Here is a 23543-nt window from a genome sequence, read left to right as displayed (position 1 = left end):
AGGAGCGCTCCAGTCACGGAGTCCGGGCGCTCTACATGCCTTGCCAGTGTGGATGCCTCATGAGTTAGGGCACCTGGGGCTTTAATGCGCTCTAACTCACAAGTGTAGCCATGCCCCAAGCAAGGTTGAGCTATTCCCCTGCAGTGGTCTCATGCAGGTGAGTCATTGCATTGTAGCTCTCTTGCTGGACAATGGCTGTTGATGGGTTGTAGAATACCCCGCCCAGGCGTTGGTTACTTTCCTTGCTGTTGCTTCTGGGGAGCTACTTTCTGGCTGATTCCCCCAATTTACAGCACGTTTTAGTGACCACCATGCAAAACAATTCTTACAACTTCATATGCATTAATGATACACATCTATGGATAGAGAAATGACTTTCAGCAGATCATGACCTTTCCCCTGATACCTTACAAGGCATGCTTTATACGTAAGATCACAATTATATGAAAATAAGGAATATGGGGGTTACAGTACGCTTCTCCAAGGTATAGAATGTCACAGAAATGATTATTTTTAATAACATGAAATATCTGGAAGAGCATTTGACTTTCTAAAATGGGTTTAATCTGCAAAGGAAGAAGCGAGTCTTCCTGACACTCACATAAGGTTTGTCTCTCAAAATTGAAAGTCAAAGTAGTGATTCAAGCCAGATGCAACCATTACGTTCAATACAGAACCAAACCTAATGGGAAGTCTGGGGCAAAGACCTGACAAACTAAGCATTACACCTCGAGTATTTCCTCACAGTTAATCAGTTTGGGCCAAATTCTTCCCTTCTGTGGAAAAAAAAAACTTTTGAAGGGGGCAAAGCAATAGAAATATTGCACCACTTTCAGTCTTTAGCAACAGAGCCTCTTCACCAGTCCTTAATCTGAAATCTTCATTGGGGGATTTCACAAAGTACCAGAGAACACTAATAAAAAGAATCAAAACTATACCATGAAGATTACATCAATATTTCCTTAAATCAACAGTGCTTCCATAAAACAAGAATCAGATGCAAGAGTGGAACACCCTGTAGAGCTATAAACCAAGAAGTAAGGCCCTGAGCCTGCAACATGTTCTGTGCAGCTGGATCTCTGTGCCTGCATAGAGCATCACAGATTTCAATGGGGGCTTACACTATGCTTCAAGGTGTGTGTGTGTGTGTGGGGGGAATAAGGCTCCTGATCCGGCAACTTACTGAGTCTGTACAGAGACCCATTGGTGGTCCTCACTGGAGCTCAGTGCAAACGCAGAGGTCTGCCCACATGCAGCAGGTTGAAGGATCAGGTCCTAAGTGTGTTCTCACATGAATGAAAAATACAGCTCCGTGTGTGTGTATTTTATTTTAATTTCACTCTTGTATTCAATCTCTTTTTTGGAAGACTGCAGAGACTAGAACACAGCAATAACACCCAAACCCTTCACATCTAAAGAGACAATAAGAAAGATACTGTAAATGTGCTTTTAAAAATAAAACCAAGTCTTTCACACATCTTGATAATTAATGGCATGTGGTTGTTTTAAAAACGTCCCACATGAAGATTTGTTTCAGATTAAGTGTTTGAGCAGTGGCTCTATTTTTACCTTTGAAAAAGCTGAGGAAGTGACTTTATGGAAGCAGCTGTTTCAACTTGATCAACATAAAGGTGAAAGAATAGATAAATTAGATATGTTATTAAAACAAGCTGTAAACATTGTTAATGTTTCCTTGACAATGTCATATAATTTTTCCTTTGAAGGGGAAGTGTGATCCAACAATGCCATCACAGAAGTCAGGTTCTAGGCCAAATAAGTGACCATACACAGTAGAAATCAGACAGACAAAACACGTTCATTTAATACTTGTTCTGATAAGTGGGCTTCCCTATCAATTTGAAAACATGCAACCTTGAAGTGCTTGGATTTGATCAAATCCACTAGGATATGGACACAAAGTAAACTGCTTTAGCTTCACTGAAAAAAAGGAAGAGATTCATATTTGTAGGAGGATCTAACTGGTTGTTAATACAAGAAATAAAGGGTATAATGAAATTTCAGTTGCTAGGGATGATGGTAACATTAAAGCTTTTCTCATAATAGTTTATTATTTAATAAAAAGCAAATGGCTTTGGAAAAAGAAGGGATATATGCTGACTGAAGTAATGTCTTAAAGCCTTATCCAAAGCCCACTGAAGTCCATAGGTATCTTTTCACTGACTTTGCAGTGGCTTTGGATAAGGCTCTCTAAGAAAGCAAAAGGCTACTTTAGAGAGAAAGGTGCGTGAGACAATATCTTTTATTGGACCAAATTCTGTTGGTGAGAGAGACAAGTTTTTGAACTACACAGCTCCTCCTCAGGTCTGGGAAAGGTACTTAAAGTGTCACAGCAAAATGCAAGGTGGAACAGATCGTTTAGCATAAGTAGTTAGCCAGGGCCGTCCTTACGATTTATGGTGCCCTAGGCGAGATTATTAAAATGGTGCGCCTATGCCTGACTTGCTCTTAGCAACACAAACGTAAGCTTACAGTATTGGAAAACTTGCCACATGCACTTTATTAAAAACATTTATTTATTAACTGAATTAAGCACACTGTAATGCTGATGGACGAGCACAAAAGAAGTAGCGCTATAGAAAAATTCTGATTTATTGACAGAATGACGCAAATAATATAATTTTTTAAATTTGTCAACATTTTATTGGAAATTTCTATGAAGAGGTATTGAAACAAGGATCTGTTTTTAATTAAAAGCGATCTTTCTGGCTTTTTTGGCTGCAAAAATCAGTAATAATGTCATCACATGACAAAGACAAAATGATGTCTTGTTCAATTGCAAGAATAGCAAGACCAGTCAATCATTCCTGACTCATTGTAGAACGGAGATAGTTTTTAATGAGCTTTAGTTTTGAGAAACTCCATTCTCCTGATGCTACTGTTACAGAAATTGTCAGTAGAATACAAGTGGCAATGTACACATTAGGATATAGGTCAACAAGTTTGCTGATATGAATAAACTGTACAATGTCCATCATCGATTTTGCATGTGGCAACATTGATGACAAGGTACTCAATTCTTCATACAGTTCAAGTCCATTTAAATCAAAACTATCACCGTGCTTCAGGAGGCTCTCTAGGTTCTTGCACTTCGTCATTTGCTGCTCTTGTTTTCCTACTTCGTTGAATTTTGTTATATCATACAAAAATCCAAACTGTTCATGGTGTGCTCGTAAGGTATTAAGCCTTTCATCAACGGCAGATATTGCTTTACCCATCACAACATGAAAAAAATCCAACTTCAAATTTCTTTTCTGGATCGTCTATGGGCTCATCTGCGCCTTCATATTCTGCTTGCTGTTTTTTCCTTGAAACTCGTGTCATGTTCGGACATGGAAATTTTGGTTTTACACCAAGTGCCTGTGCAAGCTCTCTTGCTGTAACCTGTGCTTCTTTGAATCCATTTTCTCTGTATTTCACTAAAAAGTCTCGTGTGTTGTTTAATAAGGTAAGTGTTGAATCAAGCTGCCTCACTGGACTCTGCATGATTTTGCTTACACTTGAGATTTTAACAAGAATGTCATACCAGATTACGACAGATGTTAGAAACTTGAAGCTGGATATTTCAGAGGCCAATGACTGCTTCACTTTTAGCTTTTGGATCTCTGGCTTCTTCCGAAATAGCAACCAGTGCTTCATAAACTTCCACAGATTGATATCTCAATGTTTTTGCACTTTCTACTCTGCTTTCCCAGTGTGTCTCAGATAGAGGCTTAATGGTAATACCATTGACATGTGCTTTGAATATTTGCCATTGTTGAGTGGAAGCTGAAAAGAGCACGTAAATGCAGCAAACCAAAAAAAGAAATGGCTTCTACAGAAGACCTGGCCATATCACACAAAATCAAATTAAGGCTGTGGTATGAACATGGAACAAAAAAGGCTCATGGATTTTCTGCCAGCAAACTAGCTTGCACGCCAGAAATGCATCCTCTCATATTGGCACCATTATCATAGCCTTGTCCTCTAATGTTCATTATGGACAATCCCATTCATTTTAGTTTATCAAGGAGAGCTTGAAGAAGTCCAAAACCTGTAGTGTCCTCTACTTCTAAAAATGTGATAAATAATTCCTTAACTGTAATCTGTGCTGAATCACTAATGTCAATACATCTCACTACTAACGCATCGGTTCTTGATGACTTATGTCCGGAGTGCAATCTAGAATTACGGCAAAATATTTTGCCAAAGTAACCAATGAAACAATTTTGTCTCTCACTTTATCACTCATTAGCGTGATCAGTTCATTTCGAATTCTTGGTTCCAAATAGTGGTCATGTATTTTATTTTCAGTTACTCTTTGGAGATGTTCACTCATCACTGTGTCAAATTTTCCCAGCAGTTGTACAAGGCCCAAAAAATTGCCATTTTTGGGCTGGAATAATTTTCTCAACGCTTCCTCTAAAAGCAAGATTGTTTGTTGATAGATATTCAACAATAGATAATAGACATTCAAGAACATGACACCAATGCTGCTTCTCTGACTCCAGCAATCTTTGATTTTGGGCATCAAGAGTTGTCTGATTTTTTAACCTTACACTCAGCACACACCATTTGTGCATACTTTCAATGTGGTGTTGTGCCTTTTCATGTTGCAGTAATATGTGACTAAGATTTTTCCAATCATTAATACCCATGGTTGCTATCTTAAAATTGCAACTATTGAAAAGCTTGCATGGGAAACAAAATATAGCATCCTTGCATTTAGAGTACACAAGCCACCGTCTGTTGACAATTTCACCATTAGAAAGTCTTTTGTAGTAATAGTTTTCTGTGAATTTCCTACCTCTAATGTCTTTAGGATATTTAAAACCTTTTATTCTCCCAGGGCCTCTTTCAAGTATAATGGCACGGAATTCGTTGTTTAAAGATTGCAGCCATGTGCCAATGTCATCTATATCCCATGCTAGTACAGTTTCAACTGTTGTAATTTCTTGTTTTGTGTCTGCGTCTGTTTCAAATGATTGTTCTGTGTGTTGTTGAGTTTCTTGAGCTTCGTCGGCATAAAAATTTTCTTCAGCAGTTACTTGATGATCTTGATCAACTTCGTTGTTTTCATGACATACAAACTTAAGTATAGAATTAGCTGTACAAGCACAGAAAGGTTCTATTTCATCTTTCCGTTTTCCTATCTTACAAAAAGAAGGATTCTAGGTGGACTCCTCCTGAAGGTCGAAACAGCAGACTGGACTTCTTCCGCTGACGTGCACGGGCTGAAATTGTGGAAAAGCAGCATCACTTGCCCCATAACCTCAGCCGTGCAGAATACAATGCCATCCACAGCCTCAGAAACAACTCTGACATCATAATCAAAAAGGCTGACAAAGGAGGTGCTGTTGTCATCATGAATAGGTCGGAATATGAACAAGAGGCTGCTCGGCAGCTCTCCAACACCACTTTCTACAAGCCATTACCCTATGATCCCACTGAGAGTTACCAAAAGCAACTACAGCATTTGCTCAAGAAACTTCCTGAAAAAGCACAAGATCAAATCCGCACAGACACACCCTGGAACCCCGACATGGGATATTCTATCTACTACCTAAGATCCATAAACCTGGAAATCCTGGGCGCCCCATCATCTCAGGCATTGGCACCCTGACAGCAGGATTGTCTGGCTATGTAGACTCCCTCCTCAGGCCCTACGCTACCAGCACTCCCAGCTACCTTCAAGACACCACTGACTTCCTGAGGAAACTACAATCCATCGGTGATCTTCCTGATAACACCATCCTAGCCACTATGGATGTAGAAGCCCTCTACACCAACATTCCACACAAAGATGGACTACAAGCCGTCAAGAACATTATCCCCGATAATGTCACGGCTAACTTGGTGGCTGAACTTTGTGACTTTGTCCTTACCCATAACTATTTTACATTTGGGGACAATGTATACCTTCAGATCAGCGGCACTGCTATGGGTACCCGCATGGCCCCACAGTATGCCAACATTTTTATGGCTGATTTAGAACAACGCTTCCTCAGCTCTCGTCCCCTAACGCCCCTACACTACTTGCGCTATATTGATGACATCTTCATCATCTGGACCCATGGAAAAGAAGCCCTTGAGGAATTCCACCATGATTTCAACAATTTCCATCCCACCACCAACCTCAGCCTGGTCCAGTCCACACAAGAGATCCACTTCCTGGACACTACAGTGCTAATAAACAATGGTCACATAAACACCACCCTATACCGGAAACCTACTGACCGCTATTCCTACCTACATGCCTCCAGCTTTCACCCTGACCACACCATACGATCCATCGTCTACAGCCAAGCTCTGCGATACAACCACATTTGCTCCAACCCTTCAGACAGAGACAAACACCTACAAGATCTGTATCAAGCATTCTTACAACTACAATACCCACCTGCGGAAGTGAAGAAACAGATTGATAGAGCCAGAAGAGTTCCCAGAAGTCACCTACTACAGGACAGGCCTAACAAAGAAAATAACAGAACGCCATTAGCCGTCACTGTCAGCCCCCAACTAAAACCCCTCCAACGCATTAAGGATCTAGAACCTATCCTGAAGGATGACCCAACACTCTCACAAATCTTGGGAGACAGGCCAGTCCTTGCCTACAGACAGCCCCACAACCTGAAGCAAATACTCACCAACAACCACATACCACACAACAGAACCACTAACCCAGGAACCTATCCTTGCAACAAAGCCCGTTGCCAACTGTGCCCACATATCTATTCAGGGGACACCATCACAGGGCCTAATAACATCAGCCACACTATCAGAGGCTCGTTCACCTGCACATCCACCAATGTGATATATGCCATCATGTGCTAGCAATGCCCCTCTGCCATGTACATTGGTCAAACTGGACAGTCTCTACGTACAAGAATAAATGGACACAAATCAGATGTCAAGAATTATAACATTCATAAACCAGTCGGAGAACACTTCAATCTCTCTGGTCACGCAATTACAGACATGAAGGTCGCTATCTTAAAACAAAAAAACTTCAAATCCAGACTCCAGCGAGATACTGCTGAATTGGAATTCATTTGGAAATTGGATACTATTAATTTAGGCTTAAATAGAGACTGGGAGTGGCTAAGTCATTATGCAAGTAGCCTATTTCCCCTTGTTTTTTTTTCCCTCCCCCACCCGACGTTCTGGTTAAAGTGGTCACTTTGGATACGCTATTACCAGCAGGAGAGTGAGTTTGTGTGTGTGGTTTTTGGAAAAAGGGGTGGGGGGTGAGAAAACCTGGATTTTTGCTGGAAATGGCCCACCTTGATTATCATACACATGGTAAAGAGAGTGGTCACTTTGGATGGGCTATTACCAGCAGGAGAGTGAGTTTGTGTGTGTGGGGAGGCAGAGGGTGAGAAAACCTGGATTTGTGCTGGAAATGGCCCAACTTGATTATCATACACACTGTAAGGAGAGTGATCACTTTAGATAAGCTATTACCAGCAGGAGAGTGGGGTGGGAGGAGGTATTGTTTCATGGTCTCTGTGTATATAATGTCTTCTGCAGTTTCCACAGTATGCATCCGATGAAGTGAGCTGTAGCTCACGAAAGCTTATGCTCAAATAAATTGGTTAGTCTCTAAGGTGCCACAAGTACTCCTTTTCTTTTTGCGAATACAGACTAACACGGCTGTTACTCTGAAACCTAATATAGGATGGTCGTGAGTCTGTGACCTTGACCTAGTGTGAAGACACCTCACAAGGCGCTCCACCCTGACTGATACACAGTCGAGCTGGAAACCCATGTCATTTTACAAAGCCATTTTTTAGTTTTAAATGTATAGTGGGCATCAGCCTTAATGTTAGTTACAACTCTGTATCAACCTTATATTGTAAATAGATCAATGGCATTATCCAGTTTAATAAGCTGGGTTTCCAAAAATATAACCCTAGTTTTACTCCTAGGTAAAGCACAAAGTGACCAAAATGACATCAGCACAGAATTATCTCCTCTCGATTAAGGCAGCACAGAAATGTGACAGGAGTCCTATTGTGTCCTATTTTTGTTTGGAAAGACGTTATCAATAGCAGCACATTTTGGGCATGGCCAGAAAGACACGATAAATCACTGCCTCTAAAGTTCCATCAAAACCTGACATTTTCACAGCTCCAGTGTGATCTGCTGCACAGATTCTTCACAAGGAAGTGTCCCTGGCCTTTTTAACTCATATGAACCGTGTATTTACATTATGAAACTTGGACAAAACATTGTGAAAACTAAGAGATTGGCTGCCCAACCTCTGGGCTTGCAAAAGCTACACTGACTCACTGGAAAAAAAAGCAAGAGACTCTTAGTACAACATGTGGTCACTCTATACACTAGTAAGGAGATGAGCATATTGCAGTTGTTGGAGGGCTCTATTTAGCAGTAACAGGGCTATAGGAAAGCCAGTCAACATATATTGTTTCTCTGATGAAAACTGGCCCACTCCCTGCCCCAAACCAAAACTTGTCACAAATAATTGTCAACAACTTAATTTTCGTTTTTGGCTAAGATATTGATTTTTTTAAAAAAAAGTATTGAAATTGGATTCAGGATTGTTAGCAAGCATTTTTGGCAAACCAAGTTGTTAAATGACAATCTAAATGGCAACACAGTACTGCTTTCCAGCTTGGCTCACTCAACCCCCAGCCTGCTGGTCCAACAGCTGCAGTACAGGAGGAGATAGGTGGAAAACTGCAGGACCCCAAAATCCACCTCTTGGGGTGCAGAGTGTCAACAGCAGCAACAGCAGCAAACCCTCAGGTCCGACCACACGCCAATGGGCACCACCACCAGCCCAACGGACCATGGTGAAGTTAGCCCAGCATCTGATCTCAGGGACGGGGCACCCACGGAGCCACAGCAGCTCATCCTGCCCTGCGCAGCTCCCCCCGGATGAGATGGATCACTGCCAGCCCAGGGGAGAGACGCGCTCCCCAGCTAGGGTGACCAAATGTCCTGATTTTATAGGGCCAGTCCTGATATTTGGGGCTTTGTCTTATATAGGCACCAATTACCCCCACCTAAGGTGACCAGACAGCAAGTGTGAAAAATCAGGACAGGGGGTGGAGGGTAATGGAGCCTATATAAGAAAAAGACCCAAAAATTGGGACTGTCCCTGTAAAAGTGGGACATCTGGTCACCCTACCTCAACCCCCATCCTAATTTTTCACTCATGCTATCTGGCCCAGCCAGCTGCGTGTGACCCTTCCAATCCTGGCTGGCTGCTGACGAAGTGAGTTACTGTCACTCTCATTCCTCAGCACACAGGCAGTCAGCCCCCCCCTTCCCCTCACCCAACCCAGTCCTGCCAGAGGGGAGAGAGGAGAGAGGGGTGCTCCGTGGGGGGCGGGGAGAAGAATGGGCGTTATGGGGGGCAACAAAGGATACTGCAGCCGCTGAGCCTGCCTCACCTCACACCGGGGGAGAGAGTCACACTCACAGGTGAGTTCCTCCTTCGCCCACCCCTACCTTCTCCCCTTCCCAGAGACCCCAGCAGCCAATCTCCTCCCACAGACTGTGCTGCATTCGGCTCTCTCTAGGACCCAGCAGCCCTGCTCTTACATGCTCCACTGCTTCCTGTCTGTCCCGACTCCCAGCAAGTGTGCCCTGGGCAGAGTGGTGCCCTACGCGGCTGCCTATTCTGCCTATGGCTAAGAACGGCCCTGTAGTTAGCACATATTCTAAGGGACCATTCAAGGTGAAGAACTCTGTGTAGCTTGAATGCTTCTCTTTTTCACCAACAGAAATTGGTCCAAGAAAAGAAATTACCTCACCCACCTTGATTCTCTCATATCCCAGGACCAACATGGCTACAACAACACTGCATAAAATCCTGGGCACTTTTTAGTCCACACACACATATTATATGTATACATATTACACTGGACATAATCTATTGTCAAAGACTAACTAAGAACAAGCAGACATGCACACACATCAAAGTCATTAGGTGTAATCAAAAGAAACAGAACAAGATATACCATAAAATGTGGCAACTATTCAGAGGTTTATATTCTATATACTCACCAAGAAATGATTTTCACACCTAAACATTTCATGAACAGGAAGAGCACCAAATATGAAGGGGGTAGTTCTCAGTGTAACTAGTTATCTAATCAACAGTGCACTGTCAAGTTCATGTCTTTCATTATCATTTGTATTACATAGTACCTAGGAGCCCTTGTCATGGACCAAGAAAAGGAGTACTTGTGGCACCTTAGAGACTAACCAATTTATTTGAGCATGAGCTTTCGTGAGCTACAGCTCACTTCATCAGATGTTTACCGTGGAAACTGCAGCAGACTTTATATACACACAGAAATCATGAAACAATACCTCCTCCCACCCCACTGTGGGAGGAGGTATTGTTTCATGATTTCTGTGTGTATATAAAGTCTGCTGCAGTTTCCACGGTAAACATCTGATGAAGTGAGCTGTAGCTCACGAAAGCTCATGCTCAAATAAATTGGTTAGTCTCTAAGGTGCCACAAGTACTCCTTTTCTTTTTGCGAATACAGACTAACACGGCTGTTCCTCTGAAACCTGTCATGGACCAGCATCCCATGATGAGTCTTACATAGTAAAAAAAAAAAAAGTGTAAATTGGGAATTTGGAGAAAGAAATAAGATAAATTAAACAGTATTTTAGTTCTTTGAAAGATATAACCTCCACGGATCAGGTCTTGGGAACTGATATTTTCTCCTATGCATAGAGCCTTATATGTGACATATTCTTCGGCACAGAGAGGAGAAACAAAACTTTTCAACCTTTCGTTTCTCTCAGCTTAGACTTAGTAACTCTTCAGAAATATGTTGCTCACACCACAGCCATTCACTTCCATAACCAATATCACCATCATCTAATCCTCTTTTGTTGCTGCTGTGCCAATCCCCACTGCCTCTCTCAAGCCGAGTCACTAAAAGGAGCCAGCTACAGGATCAGGCAATCAATCAGGTGCCCTAGGCATGCCATGACAAGGAGGCTCCTCATGACCCTGCCCTCAGGCTATGGTGTGGCCCTGGCCCCACACAGCAGAAGGAGGCCTGCCTCCCATCCTGGGAAGGCAGGGCTGGCAGCAAGTGGTCCTCTCTGCCCCTGAAAGCAATGGCAGGGGTAAAACTCGAGGCCTCTCCCACTCAGAAACAGCAGGGTTCACCTCTTACCCCAGAGAAGTGGTGGCAGCGGAGGTGCCCCCCACAACTTACCCCAGCAGATGGGTGTATCTGTATGGGTGGGCAGGCCCACTGCACTTCTTCACCTCTCAGGGCTATTGACACAGGCTGTCTGCAGACTCAAGCAAACATCACTTATTGATTACACTCAGGTCACGTGTTCAATCCTTTCTTCCCAACTGTGAGGGCTACAAAATTGCTTTTGTTTTCTTAAAATGAAAGCTCAGAACCTGAGGTAATCATGTGACTCCAAGAGCTGCTGTATACAGCCAGTTGCAGAGTACTTGTACTGCACTTTGTAGAGCAGAATGCAGAGGAGCACTTAAACTTACCGGAGTTAGACTTCTCTTCTTCCTACAGCTATGACTGATTTTTCATTTGGCTTTTTAGTTGCCATCAACTTACCCTCCCACAAAACTGGAGTTGAGGCCCAGGGGATCTAGGCAGTTCACAGATGCAATGACCATATTCCCACCACTCCCCTGGCCTGTCCAAAACACAACCTCAGCCCCATCACTCTTGTACAAAGTTCTGCCATGAAGCTCAGCTGTGTGACATGCAGGGAGGTGCAGTGTTTATTGCAACTTCTCTGTTGCTTAGCTCTCTCCACCTCAGCATTCCCCAGCTTCTCAGGACCACAAAGGTTTCTGTTCTTCACTAGTACTCAGTAAATACCATATACTGTGAAAGAAAGGGTTTCTTCACAATAGATTTCAATGCATCATTCTCTTACAAGAGGCTGCACCAAGATCATTTTCCCTTGTCAAAAAGCAGAATGGCTTTCAATTATGCTTTGACAGAAGTGGAAAACTATAGGCACTTTGATAAATATAGAACATAATTAAAATACTTCCAGTACTTTATAATTGGCTCTCAAGACTAACATATAGGCAAGTGAGAGTGGCGTTTGGATGATTTTACTCTATTCAGGAATAAAAATTAAATGATGAATTACGCTTCCAATTTCCAGCACACAATCCATGTAGAAATCCCTCTTCTGATGTTCTGATAGAACTCAATGCACTTTAGAAAGAATTAATTAGATATGTTTTGAATTATGATTATGCTACATGCACTATTTTATGCCTACCTCACTAGGTTGATAATGAACATGGAAGGAACTACATTGGTCATATCTGTATATGAAACAGACAAATGTATATGTTAAATGATCTTAAGATAGAGGCCACTTTACATGAAATTCTAATTGTCAGCTATTCCATATTTATGCAGTCTTGATTAGAGCTGCTAACAAGCAAGGATAATGTGACTATATGCTAGCGTGCTCCTCACAGCTGCATTAAAAAAAATGAGAGGCCACTCACCAGTTTACTGGGGGAAAGGTATTCATCCATAAGTAGCTCTCCATCATCTTTAACCAATGGGCTAGGATTCAGGAGACCTTGCCACCTCAAATCAGTCACCCGGACTGTGGCTGAGCCTGGACGGAGGACTCTGCCAAGGTTCCAGTTTAGTTCCATTTCGATATGCCCTTAGCAATAAAAACAAGAACTAGTTTTCTTTTTCAGTATTTATTGCATACTCTTAGCAAAGGTTAATTTGACTTATCTTGGGAGCTGGCGGGATTTCCACAAGGCGCTATAGATCAGTCGTTCTCAAAGCCGGTCCGCCGCTTGTTCAGGGAAAGTCCCTGGCAGGCCAGACCAGTTCATTTACCTGCCGCGTCCGCAGGTTCAGCCGATCGTGGCTCTTACTGGCCGCGGTTCGCCACTCCAGGCCAATGGGGAATGCGGAAAGCAGCGCAGGCCAAGGGACGTGCTGGCCGCCCTTCCCGCAGCCCCCACTGGCCTGGAGCGGCGAACCGCGGCCAGTGGAAGCCGCTATCGGCCGAACCTGCGGATGTGGCAGGTAAACAAACCGGTCTGGTCCGCCAGGCGCTTTCCCTGAACAAGCGGCGGACCAGCTTTGAGAACCACTGCTATGAATGATCAAAAACAAATAGAAACTAAACTGATACATAATATGATACCCAAGCAACTTCAACCTTATTCTGTATGTTTCTTTTCTCTCTCCTCCTTTAGCCTCTCGTGATCTCCTCTCAAGTCCTGTCTTGCCATGATCAATTTAGACTGTAAGCTTTTGGGGGCAGGGACTTTGTCTTTTACTAGCTATATAAAACACAATGCTCTATATACAAACATTCTTTAACAATAATAAACTTAGGATATTCATGTGAAAGGTTTTCCCTCCCACTCCTCTCATTACACTCATCTGCCTCTTCCAATAACACCATAGCCCACTTCCCCCTCTGCCACACTTGCACCTTACCCAACCCCTCTGAGGATTGTAAATGACACAGAAAAGAACTTATAGAAGCTCATACTGCCAGTGTAAGTACCAAAACATACAATTACTTTTCTCCAACTTCTTAAGCTTTAACCATGGACAAAATAGATTGCACTATAGGATGTTCTGTACTATGTGAAAGAGATATGAATTGTTAATGTCAGTCAGAACATGTCGACTAGTTCCTACTGCTGGAAACTGTCTTTTTTTTTTATAAACAAAACAAATCACACCTATTTCAAGGGAGGAATAAGGTAACGTTTAAGGGGATAGGATTGAAGTAGTTATCTAAATTAATTCATACTGAACCAGACCATTATTTGGTTCCCAGATCTACTACTCTGGACAAAACTTATAGCAATTGATTTTGAAATATCAAAGTCAACAGAGTGTGCGTGTGTGTGCAGGCTTACAGAGAACTCTTGTTCCGGTCATTTATCATTTTTCTGTGTGAGTTCATTTGGGAGCATAGTGATTTTCTCATTTCCCCACAGTGTTGTTATTGAGGCATTTAGTGCACGGGAGGAGGTACACCACATATTGTGACAGGCATGCATAGGACCCATGGATCTTGAAAGGTGTAGTGTGGGTGGTATTGATCATTGTAGCAGTAGAAATATTGCTGCAGATTTTGTATCTGTTGTTATGGCAGGTCTGGTGCCACTCTGAATTAGTGTCTTACACTACATTCTCAGAAGCAAACTAGGGAAATGGGGTTTAGATGAATTCACTATAAGGTGGGTGCACCACTGGTTGAAAGACTGTTCTCAAACAACAGTTTATCAATGATTCACTGTCAGTCTGGGAGGGTGTAACTAGTGCGGTCCTGAAGCGGCCAGTCCTGGGTCAAGTTTCATTAGTGACTTGAATAATGGAGTGGAGAGTATGCATATTAAATTTACAGATGACATCAGGCTGGGAGAGGTTGACGTGCTTTGGAGACAGGATTCAAAAGGACCTTGACAAATTGGAGAATTGGTCTGAATTCAACAAGATTAAATTCAATAAAAATGAGGCAAAGTACTTCACTTAGGAAGAAAAATCAAACACAGAACTACAAAATGGGGAATGACTGGCTAGGTGGTAATACTTCTGAAAAGGATATGGGGTTTATAGTGGATCATAAAATGAATGAGAGTCAACAACATGGTGCAGTTGCAAAAAAAAAAAAAAAAAAGGCTAATATTCTGGTGTTTATTAACAGGAGTGATGTATGTAAGACACGGGAAGTAATTGTCCCGCTGTACTCAGCGCAGGTGAGGCCTCAGCTGGAGTACTGTGTCCAGTTCTGAGCACCACACTTTAAGAAAGATGTGGACAAATTGGAGAGTCCAGAGGAGAGTAACAAAAATGACGTAAGCTTTAGAAAATCTGACCTATGAGGAAAGCTTAAAAAAAAAATGGACAAGTTTAGTCTTAAGAAAAGAAGACCAGGCTGGGAGACTTAATAACAGTCTGCAAATATGTTAAGAGCTGTTATAAAGCAGATGGTGATCAGCTGTTTTCCATGGCCACTGAAGGTGGGACAAGAAGAAATAAGCTTAATCTGCAGCAAGGGAGATTTAGTTAGATATTAGGAAAACATTTCTAACTAGTGGGGTAGTTAAGCTCCGAAATAGTCTTCCAAGGGAGGTTGTGGAATCTCTGGCTTTGGAGGTTTTAAAGAGCAGGTTGGACAAACACCTGTCAGGGATGGTCTATGTCAGTGGTAGGCAACCTGTGGACCGTGTCGCTTCCCACAGCTCCCATTGGCCGGGAATGGCAAACCGCAGCCCCTGGGAGCTGCGGGTGGCTATGCAAATGTAAACAAATGGTCTGGCGGCCCGCCAGCGGATTACCCTGATGGACCGTGTGCTGCCCACAGGCCGCCCACCACTGGTCTAGGTTTACTTGGCTCTGCCTCAGAGCAGGGGGCTGGACTTGATGACTTCTCGAGGTCCCTTTCAGCTCTAAATTTCTATGATTCCATAGAAAAAAACTGCCTACTCTGTCATTTCAAATTCACTAGCTCTGAACCATAACATAGCGTAATACCTAAAAATATTAAAGAGCTGATTCCTCTGCACCCACTTATTGCTTTTTATACTTTTAACCGCTTATACGTAAGCACCATAAAACTACACTTGAGTTGAATCATGAGGCTCGTAGCTTCTAAAACACCAGAGTTGCCCATTAAAATGAAGGAGTGGGTGGGGAAAGGATTTTGAAAATCCTGAGTTCCTAACCTGTATATTTTCATTACTTTGTTTTTTCCCCATAAGACCTACCATTTTATTTTTTCCATTGTAATTTCTTTCACTAACACATCATTCTTTTACAAAGTTCTGTTCCGAGGGGAGACCCTTCCCCACCCACCTCCATCCAGTGAGGGCTTGAATTTTTCAGCTAGGGCTTCAATGAATATACTTTTCTTCCTGTAAAGAAAGAGGGTTGGGTTTTTCAAAAGAGCCTGCATGACTCAAGAGTATAACCTCCAAGTCTTGGTTTTGTTATATGGTTGGCTCTTTCTTACATGTTCCTACAGAGTAGGAGAATACCAACGATCCTGAAAGGCAAGTTTTAACTTAAAACCTAGGGTCAAACTCCAGCTGGAACATAAAAACATACATAAACAGCTCCCAAATGGACATATGTCCTGTATTGGTACAGAAGGCATTAAATTAAACCCATATTATTGCCATGACCAGGTTTGCAGACCCATTGAGAATTTATTCCTAATAAGTACGAGAATAATCTATGTGAGAGAGACCCCACATTAGACCTGAACAGGAAGATATTAATGGTCTGTCCTTGGCCAGGGAGTATGGACATATCAGTGTGAAGCATGATCTCTGATTTCCAGGCTATGTCGGGTAACACTCCCCTGTGTTTTCTGTCACCCAAGTTTTGTGAAGTATACTTATACTACTGTTTCAGATACACCAGAAATCAATTCAATCAGCTTTGATCCTTCTTGTCACTTGTTGAGCGTGGGTTTTCCAGCATACTCCTATGCAGATTGCTGGGAAGAATTTGGTCCAATTCGTCTAGACAATGTTAGCTTTATTCAAAACTTTGGGTAATACTAGTCCCCAGTTGTTCAAAAAAGTCAGATCTTGCTGATATGAAGCAGAACAGAAGACTAAAATAAAAAGACAAAAGTAATCAAAGGAATCCTAGTTTTGCTTGGAGAATTGATTGTCCAGTGTCTGACTGGGATTACAGTGTCCATTGTATGGCTGTATGACCACATGGATGACAGATAAATAAGTATGGCTGTTTTGTTAGATTATTTATAAAGGTTTATCATTCCTTTTAATTCTAGCAAAGATATCACCATCAGGTGAGAGATTTGCCTACTGTATACATTCAGTGTGTTTTTCTGGAGCGGTGTAGATTGAGAGTCTTGAATTATTGATATGATCCATCAGTGCAAAATGCAACTGTTCTAACAGCAGGAGTGTGCAGAGACTGGCACTAAAGAGTTAACCCACTTACATAAAAGAAATAATTTATCTCATTGTTTCAGTCCATCGCTACAACATTTCAAAATGTCCTCCCATCTCTGGCACATGTGTTGATGCAGCACTTACTTAAGGTTTGACAAGCAGATCAATTTGTGGTTTAATATCTGAAGTGATGCTCCCAATTCTGTACTTCCTGCTATTGATCTGTTACTCATAACTACTGGAGTAGTAAAGGGAACTATATTTTCATGATAAATTGTCTGTGTTGAAACAGAGTTGTTGTCTGTAAACAATATCAGTCTTCTAGGGTGCACTTTGACCATGTCAAAACTTCCTCAAGAGGAGACAGAACTTTGAGGAATAATATCCAAAATGAGGAATACAAGACAGTGATACAGGAATCCTAAAGGTAAAGTATACTGTTCAAACAAAAATCCAGTTAATCCCAGAAATATGTGCTGGGATAGCTGGCAAAACTACTGCACCCACAGGAGATATATGCAGTATATGGTAACAGAACTTCCTTTGTCCAGGTGAGAAGCAAGGGAAAAAAATTAGGCTAAAGAAAATGATGTAAAGTCATGGAATCTATGTCTTCTGTGAGCACATGCTCATGTGCTACTTTGTGTACACGTCAATTGTGGGAAGATAGTAACCACCAGCAACAGCAAAAGTCACTAAGCATCTGCCCTAGGGTACACTAAGCATAACCCTATTATCTGCACTAAGCATAACCCTATTGATATTCTAAAGCTTCCCTAGGGTTCTCCTCTACTCTCAGCACAGATTGGCTCCTGAACTCCTTACACATTGCAGGCTTTCCTTGGGTCTACCATATCCTACACAATAACATTAAATTCTGAAACAGGTAAGGTAGATCAAGTATAACCACCCTCAGCCCAATCATTAAAAAAACCCAGGAAATCCACGTTATGAGTAGTCCTACTGACCTCAGTGGGACTACTCTCCTGAAAACATGCCATATTAAGAATATGCATCAGTGATTGCAGGATTGGGGACACAGGCCTTTATTCACAAGGGACTTAAGCACATGACTAGCCCCACTGAAGTCAATGGTTAGGGCATGGAGTCAGGAGTTCTAATCTCCCAGACACTTACTGCATAGCCTCAACAAATCAAATCACATTTTAAAATGGGGGTGATAATACTGACCCTACCTACATTCGCTATAGGTGTGTTGTGAAGATGACTTGTACAAAATTTTGAACATGTAAGGTTCTACAGAATATAAATGATAAGGATTATTATCAAAATTGTCCTTGGACTATTGTGTTATTAGAACTCCCTGTAGAACAGACTAATTAACTCTTCTCTGCCAATTTCTTCCTAGTAAATTGATGTGATTAGGTCCTGGCAAGCTGGTGAAGCTCCAAGACTTTGCTGTCTTTCTAAAAACATTCATATGAGAGTTAATGATGATGTAGTGCATTCTTCATTAAATATATATATAAATATGCATTTCAACCATGGCAGCTACCAGAAGCATATGCCTCTACATTAATTCCCACCTCCCCCTGCTTTTTTTCCTCTGAAACCTGGGAAAGACCCTTTGGACTGTGCCTGGCCCTTAGCACTTCTAAGCTCATACATCAAAGTATTAGCAAAAGCTCTTGTCTACATAATGTAAATAGGCTGTTGTTTTTAAAAACAATATCTACACAGACTGATCCGGCTTTATGCCGGGAAAATTTATAAATCCACATATTAAAGCTGTCCTAGCAAATATAAAAATAAATACAGCTGAATGCCCCAAATGTCTCAAGGGAAGAGGAGGACACAGCACACTGGGATTGGAAGTTTTACCATTTGCAAGTCCCTCAATGTCACTGTTGCTATCTTCTGTTGTAAGTAACTCCTCAGTATACATTGCACTGGTGTCACCACATGAGCCACCAAACGCCACTGAAATACTGAGACAGCCCTAAGTGACAAACTGAAACCTTTGGTTAGCTTTTAGTGCCTTCTGGACTAGTGATATAGTCCCTATGGTTCTTATCTGAAGAATGGGAGCCAAAAAAACTTGGTTTCCATCTCTCTGCTGTCAGTCACATCCCTCCTTGTGCTTCCACCATTTCTTTCCCTCCCATCTCCTGATTAAGCCTCTCTTCTCACCTCTTCAGGCTCTTCCTTAGCTACCCCAGCAAGCAAAGAAATCAGTCAGCACTCCATAACAAGCACAGTCCTGCTCTCCTAGCCAGCTGCTGAAGAAGCAGCCTTTTCTGCTTTTTGGCTGCTCATGCCTTCAAAAAGTTACTCTGCACAGCAATGAGTCTAATTTCAGGTATGGCACTGGAGTTCCATATTTTCTTCCTATGCTGCAGGTCTGAATATTCTCTATACAAAACATACTGCTGTCTTCTCAATACATGGAACGTCCACTGGAGTATTTAATTTTTCCTGCAGTCCATGATTATGTAATTATTCATTTAACTGCAGAATCACAAGCCATGGCTGGGCTCCCAGCATTACCATCGTCACTAAATGAAAACAAAGAATTCTGTGTTTACCAAGGATTCAACTCTGAGTTACGTTTAGAAGTCCTAAGGGAACTGTAAGTGCCCTTTTAAGTGTAATTCTGTGTAAGTGCACTGCAGATAACCTCTTCTGGAAAATGACTGTTTGGGCAGCTGGAATCTGCTATGATGTCATCAGGAAACTACCGTTACTTTAATCAATCCCTAAAGGGGAAAAACAATTCCCTGCAACATTTATGTAATATGCAGCATCCTACACTACTCTATTTTAGCAGGTGTAATAAAAAAAGTTAAAAATATGTTTTTTATATATAGCAGTCACCCTCAACAGCTTTTTACCTTGGATAACTAGATGTTACTGCATTAATCTTTTGTTATTCTTAAGTACGGGGAAAGAAGTGAACACTGCAGTAATGCTATCTTGTTTCCAAAGACAAAATTGTAAAGGGCTAAGAGCAATCACTGTATAAAGCATTAATAATCATTCCATTCACATATTCCCTGACACGTCTCTTGTTTTCATAAAAAATTTGGACTATCAGGCCCTGATTCTCCTCTTGCCTACAGCATTGAAAACCCAGTGGCTTTAAGGTAGTCATATCCAATTTACACTGGTGTAACTGGGATCGGAATCAGGCCCTCCTCACTCTACAACCATATGAAGGCTCGATTCAGCAAACCACTGAAGCACACACTTAACTTTAAGCACAGTCCAACTGACATCAATGGGAATTAAGCCCATGCTTTAAATTAAGTATGTATCTAAGTGCTTTGCTGAATTGGAGTTTGAATTCGTTGGGCCAAATTCACTCATGGTAGAAAATCTGATTTGGCCCATTGTTTACATTCTTCCTGCCTGAATTTACTGCTTGTGAAAGCTACCAAGGCCTCTATTTAGCCATAACAAAAGCTGCCTCACAGCTTTTAGCAGTGTGCATAAACCCTGACCTAGAGATGCCACTGGGGTGAAATTCACAAGGCCTATGCCCCACTTAAGTTCCACTTAAACTCTAAAAACAGGTAGTAAGTGGTGCATAGGCTTTATGCCAGCCCTCTGTGTAGGGGTGAATTTCACCCTGAGTGAGAGGCGTCTTCAGTCTTTATGCTTATTCAGAGTGAAATTCACTTCTGTGCAGCAGGCCCACGCCATAAACCCAGATTGGATTTGAAACAGCAACTTGGAGGTGAAAACTTCGTTTCATTTTCTTACAAAATGTAATATAGATAAATAAAAAAGCAGTGTATTTTAAAACCACAAGTTGATATTATATACAAGTATAAATCAGAAGTTTGTGGCTTTTAAGTGCCTATATAATGCAAAGCCTGCACACACACACATATTGCATGTATAAAGAGCAAGATGTATAATACTTTGCCAGATCTCTGATGTAAGTGAGAAATTTTTATCATATGTGCTGGAAATGCCTCTAAGTTAAATAAGTCTGTGATTAGTTGCCAAATGTTGTTCTTTCTCCATTATATGTGCTATTAGGAATCAGTAAATCAAAGTTGAATCAATTGTTACAGTCTTTATTGTTAGCAGCCTTTATTGTTAGCAGTGGAGGTAGAATACTAGTTATGCACAGCTATGTATACCACAGAGGATGTCAGTGAATATAAATCCACAAATTAATCTGTGGCTACAAACCACCAAAGGATACAGAGCTAGATTCACTGGCTCCTGTGGCACAAAGTGGCCAGAGAGTGCTGGTAGAGAATTACTCTTGCATAGGGAGACCCTCTGGTGGCAGAAATCTGGCAGAGGTGTCTCTGCTTGCTTCTGCACCAGCCTCTTCCCACACCTAACATAAGGAAAGGAGAGAGGCTTACTGGGGGCGTGATGTGGACAGCAGGGGTTGTGGTGAAGCAGAGCTCTTCTACTTCTGATCCTTCACTGGTGTAAGACCTTACACTAGTGGTGGAAGTCAGCACTGCCCACCCCTTCCTGTTCTAACTTCCACCAGGCAACCAAGGATCAGGGAGCTATAATTGGCTTCCCATGGCTGCTACTCTTCACTACATCTGAGCACAGCTTGGATGTAGTAGAGAATCAGAGCCACAGTGTTTAAATTCTCCCTATCATCATGGATGATGATACAGAAATTAAGATGTCAGCTAGTTGTGTTTATCATAAACACATAGTAACCTTACATGGAGGATACCCCAGAGAGCACAATATTGGGGAAATAATTAAAGTTGCGGAGGAACCTTAATTTTATTTAAAAACATTTTTTTTTAAAGAAGTTAGTATATCTAAATTTCAATCGTACTCCTCCCACCCATCCCCAAGATATAGGTATTAATTTTAGCGTTAACTCCAATGTAATGAAGTTTTTTGCCTGGGAGTACTTAATATCCTTCTTTTTACACTCCAGCTCCAAAATCCTCTCCAAGGGATGGAGTCTACAGATAATTGTATTCTCTTGAGCCAAGTAAAGATTTGATCTACAGTTCAGTATTCTGCAAGTTCTCTCAATACACATTGGATCTTCTGTGACATTTAAGGGACAATAACCAAGTACTAATTTCTCAGTTTACCTAATATTCTCAGGCTACCCTTATGTACTGAAGTATTATTCAAGGTGCGGTAGCACCCATCGTACTAAACACTTTCCAAATACAGAAGAAGTCTCAGCTCAACATTCGGTTTTAGGCCCTGATCCTACAAAAGCTTATTTACATGTTGAACTTTACTCACATGCTTAACTTTACTTACAGTAAATAGTCCCACTACTCACTATAAGTAAAGTTAAGCATGTGAGTAAAGTTTTGCCTAAATGTGGCCGTAATCATTTAGAATATAAAAAGCCATCCCTGTGGGTTACCAATGCTTTATATTCCTTCTTCACAGTAGCTCTATCAGAAAGAAGTCTGAAGGTCTCCCTTTTCCTGATCAGCCATGCCAAGTTAGCATAAAGTCTCATAGGTCTAACTGAAGTTGAAGTTAAAGTTGTCTCTGACTTCATTTCCATGTAGACTTAGGACTTAGACTTGGTTTTGGTTAGGAGACTTAAAACACAAAATCTAAGATCTGAGACTCTAATGCTAGGACTGGACTGCAGAACTGAGACAGGATAGTGCTGAATGCACCAGAACACCGTAGCACATCCCATTTCTATCCCTACTCCATGTTCAAATCTTTGTATACTGCTAAAAAGAAGTTAGTTACCTCCAGGGGTCTCTCCTCTTACACAGCAGATTTAACAACTGGGAACAAAAGGGTTGCTTCCTCAGCATGTAGTCTGAAAAATAATATACAAAAATTATGATTTGCCCACATTCTAGAAAAGAAAGTAACATTTAAGCAGCTCACGGTGGGGCCTTGGGGAAGGGGGTGGAATTGGGGCAGGACGGAGCAAAAGCGGGGCCCCCGCACTTTCCTGACACATACCACCCCTTACCCCCTGCTGTGAGCTGCTCAGGGCAGGGGGCTGGGAGCACCCCCACGACCCCAGCCCACACCCTTAGCCCCCTGCCCTGACTCCTGTACCCCCCTCACACTCCCAGCCCTGACTCCTGCACCCCTCTCACACCCCCCCGAGCCCCCTGCCCTCCCGCACCCTACAACACCCCTTAGCCCCCTACCCATCCTGACTCCTGCACCCCCCACATCCCCACCTGCACCCCTCGCACCAAACGGGAGCTGCCCCAGGTAAGCGCTCCACTTCCCAACCCCCTGCCCCAGCCCTGAGCCCCGTCCCCTACCCTAATTCCTAGCCAGACTCTGCATCCCAACCCTCAGCCTGCTCCTGCACTCTAACTTCCTCCCAGTCCCTGTATCCCCAACCCCGAGCCCCCTCCTGCACCCTAAGTCCTGGCCAGACCCCACATCCTAATGTTTTTTTAAATAAAGCTCTCTTATCCAAAGCACTTTACAATAGTTATCTAATGGTACAAACAATATTTGGAAAGATCATTAAGTGGTCTGCCGAGACCCTCAGCAATTTTCAAGTGGTCTGTGGAAAAATAAGTTAGACTGTAAAAAACAATCAAGGTACCTCACTTTATTTTCATTTATTTCCTATTACTTATAGGAGGAGGATGAAGAAAAAAAAAAGAATGAAAAATGGGGGCAGAGGGAGATAAGAGAGAATGTTCTTTTTCTTGGGTGGGTCCCA

At 42.1% G+C, this 23543-nt stretch overlaps 1 protein-coding gene across 12 annotated transcripts in view; it reads right to left on the bottom strand.

Moving 5' to 3' along the window:
* The window catches only part of LRRC56 (leucine rich repeat containing 56), a 135345-nt gene that overhangs the window by 72852 nt on the left and 38950 nt on the right, over nucleotides 1–23543 (bottom strand). For 6 of the 12 annotated variants that reach the window (XM_073347101.2, XM_073347098.2, XM_073347099.2 and 3 more), the window contains 3 exons: nucleotides 22595–22667; nucleotides 15840–15898; nucleotides 12503–12669 (listed from right to left, as the gene is read on the bottom strand). The exons of 1 other annotated variant lie outside the window; for it this stretch is intronic. In XM_073347101.2, the coding sequence (XP_073203202.2) occupies nucleotides 12503–12669; nucleotides 15840–15898; nucleotides 22595–22662 (294 nt within the window). In that variant the 5' untranslated portion in view covers nucleotides 22663–22667. 5 more of the 12 variants (XM_078853154.1, XM_073347104.2, XM_073347105.2 and 2 more) reach the window with 5 other exon arrangements.

The sequence above is a fragment of the Lepidochelys kempii genome, chromosome 6 (genome assembly GCF_965140285.1).
Source record: "Lepidochelys kempii isolate rLepKem1 chromosome 6, rLepKem1.hap1, whole genome shotgun sequence".
NCBI classification, from domain to species: domain Eukaryota; kingdom Metazoa; phylum Chordata; order Testudines; family Cheloniidae; genus Lepidochelys; species Lepidochelys kempii.
This window is presented reverse-complemented; position numbering and strand designations above follow the sequence as displayed.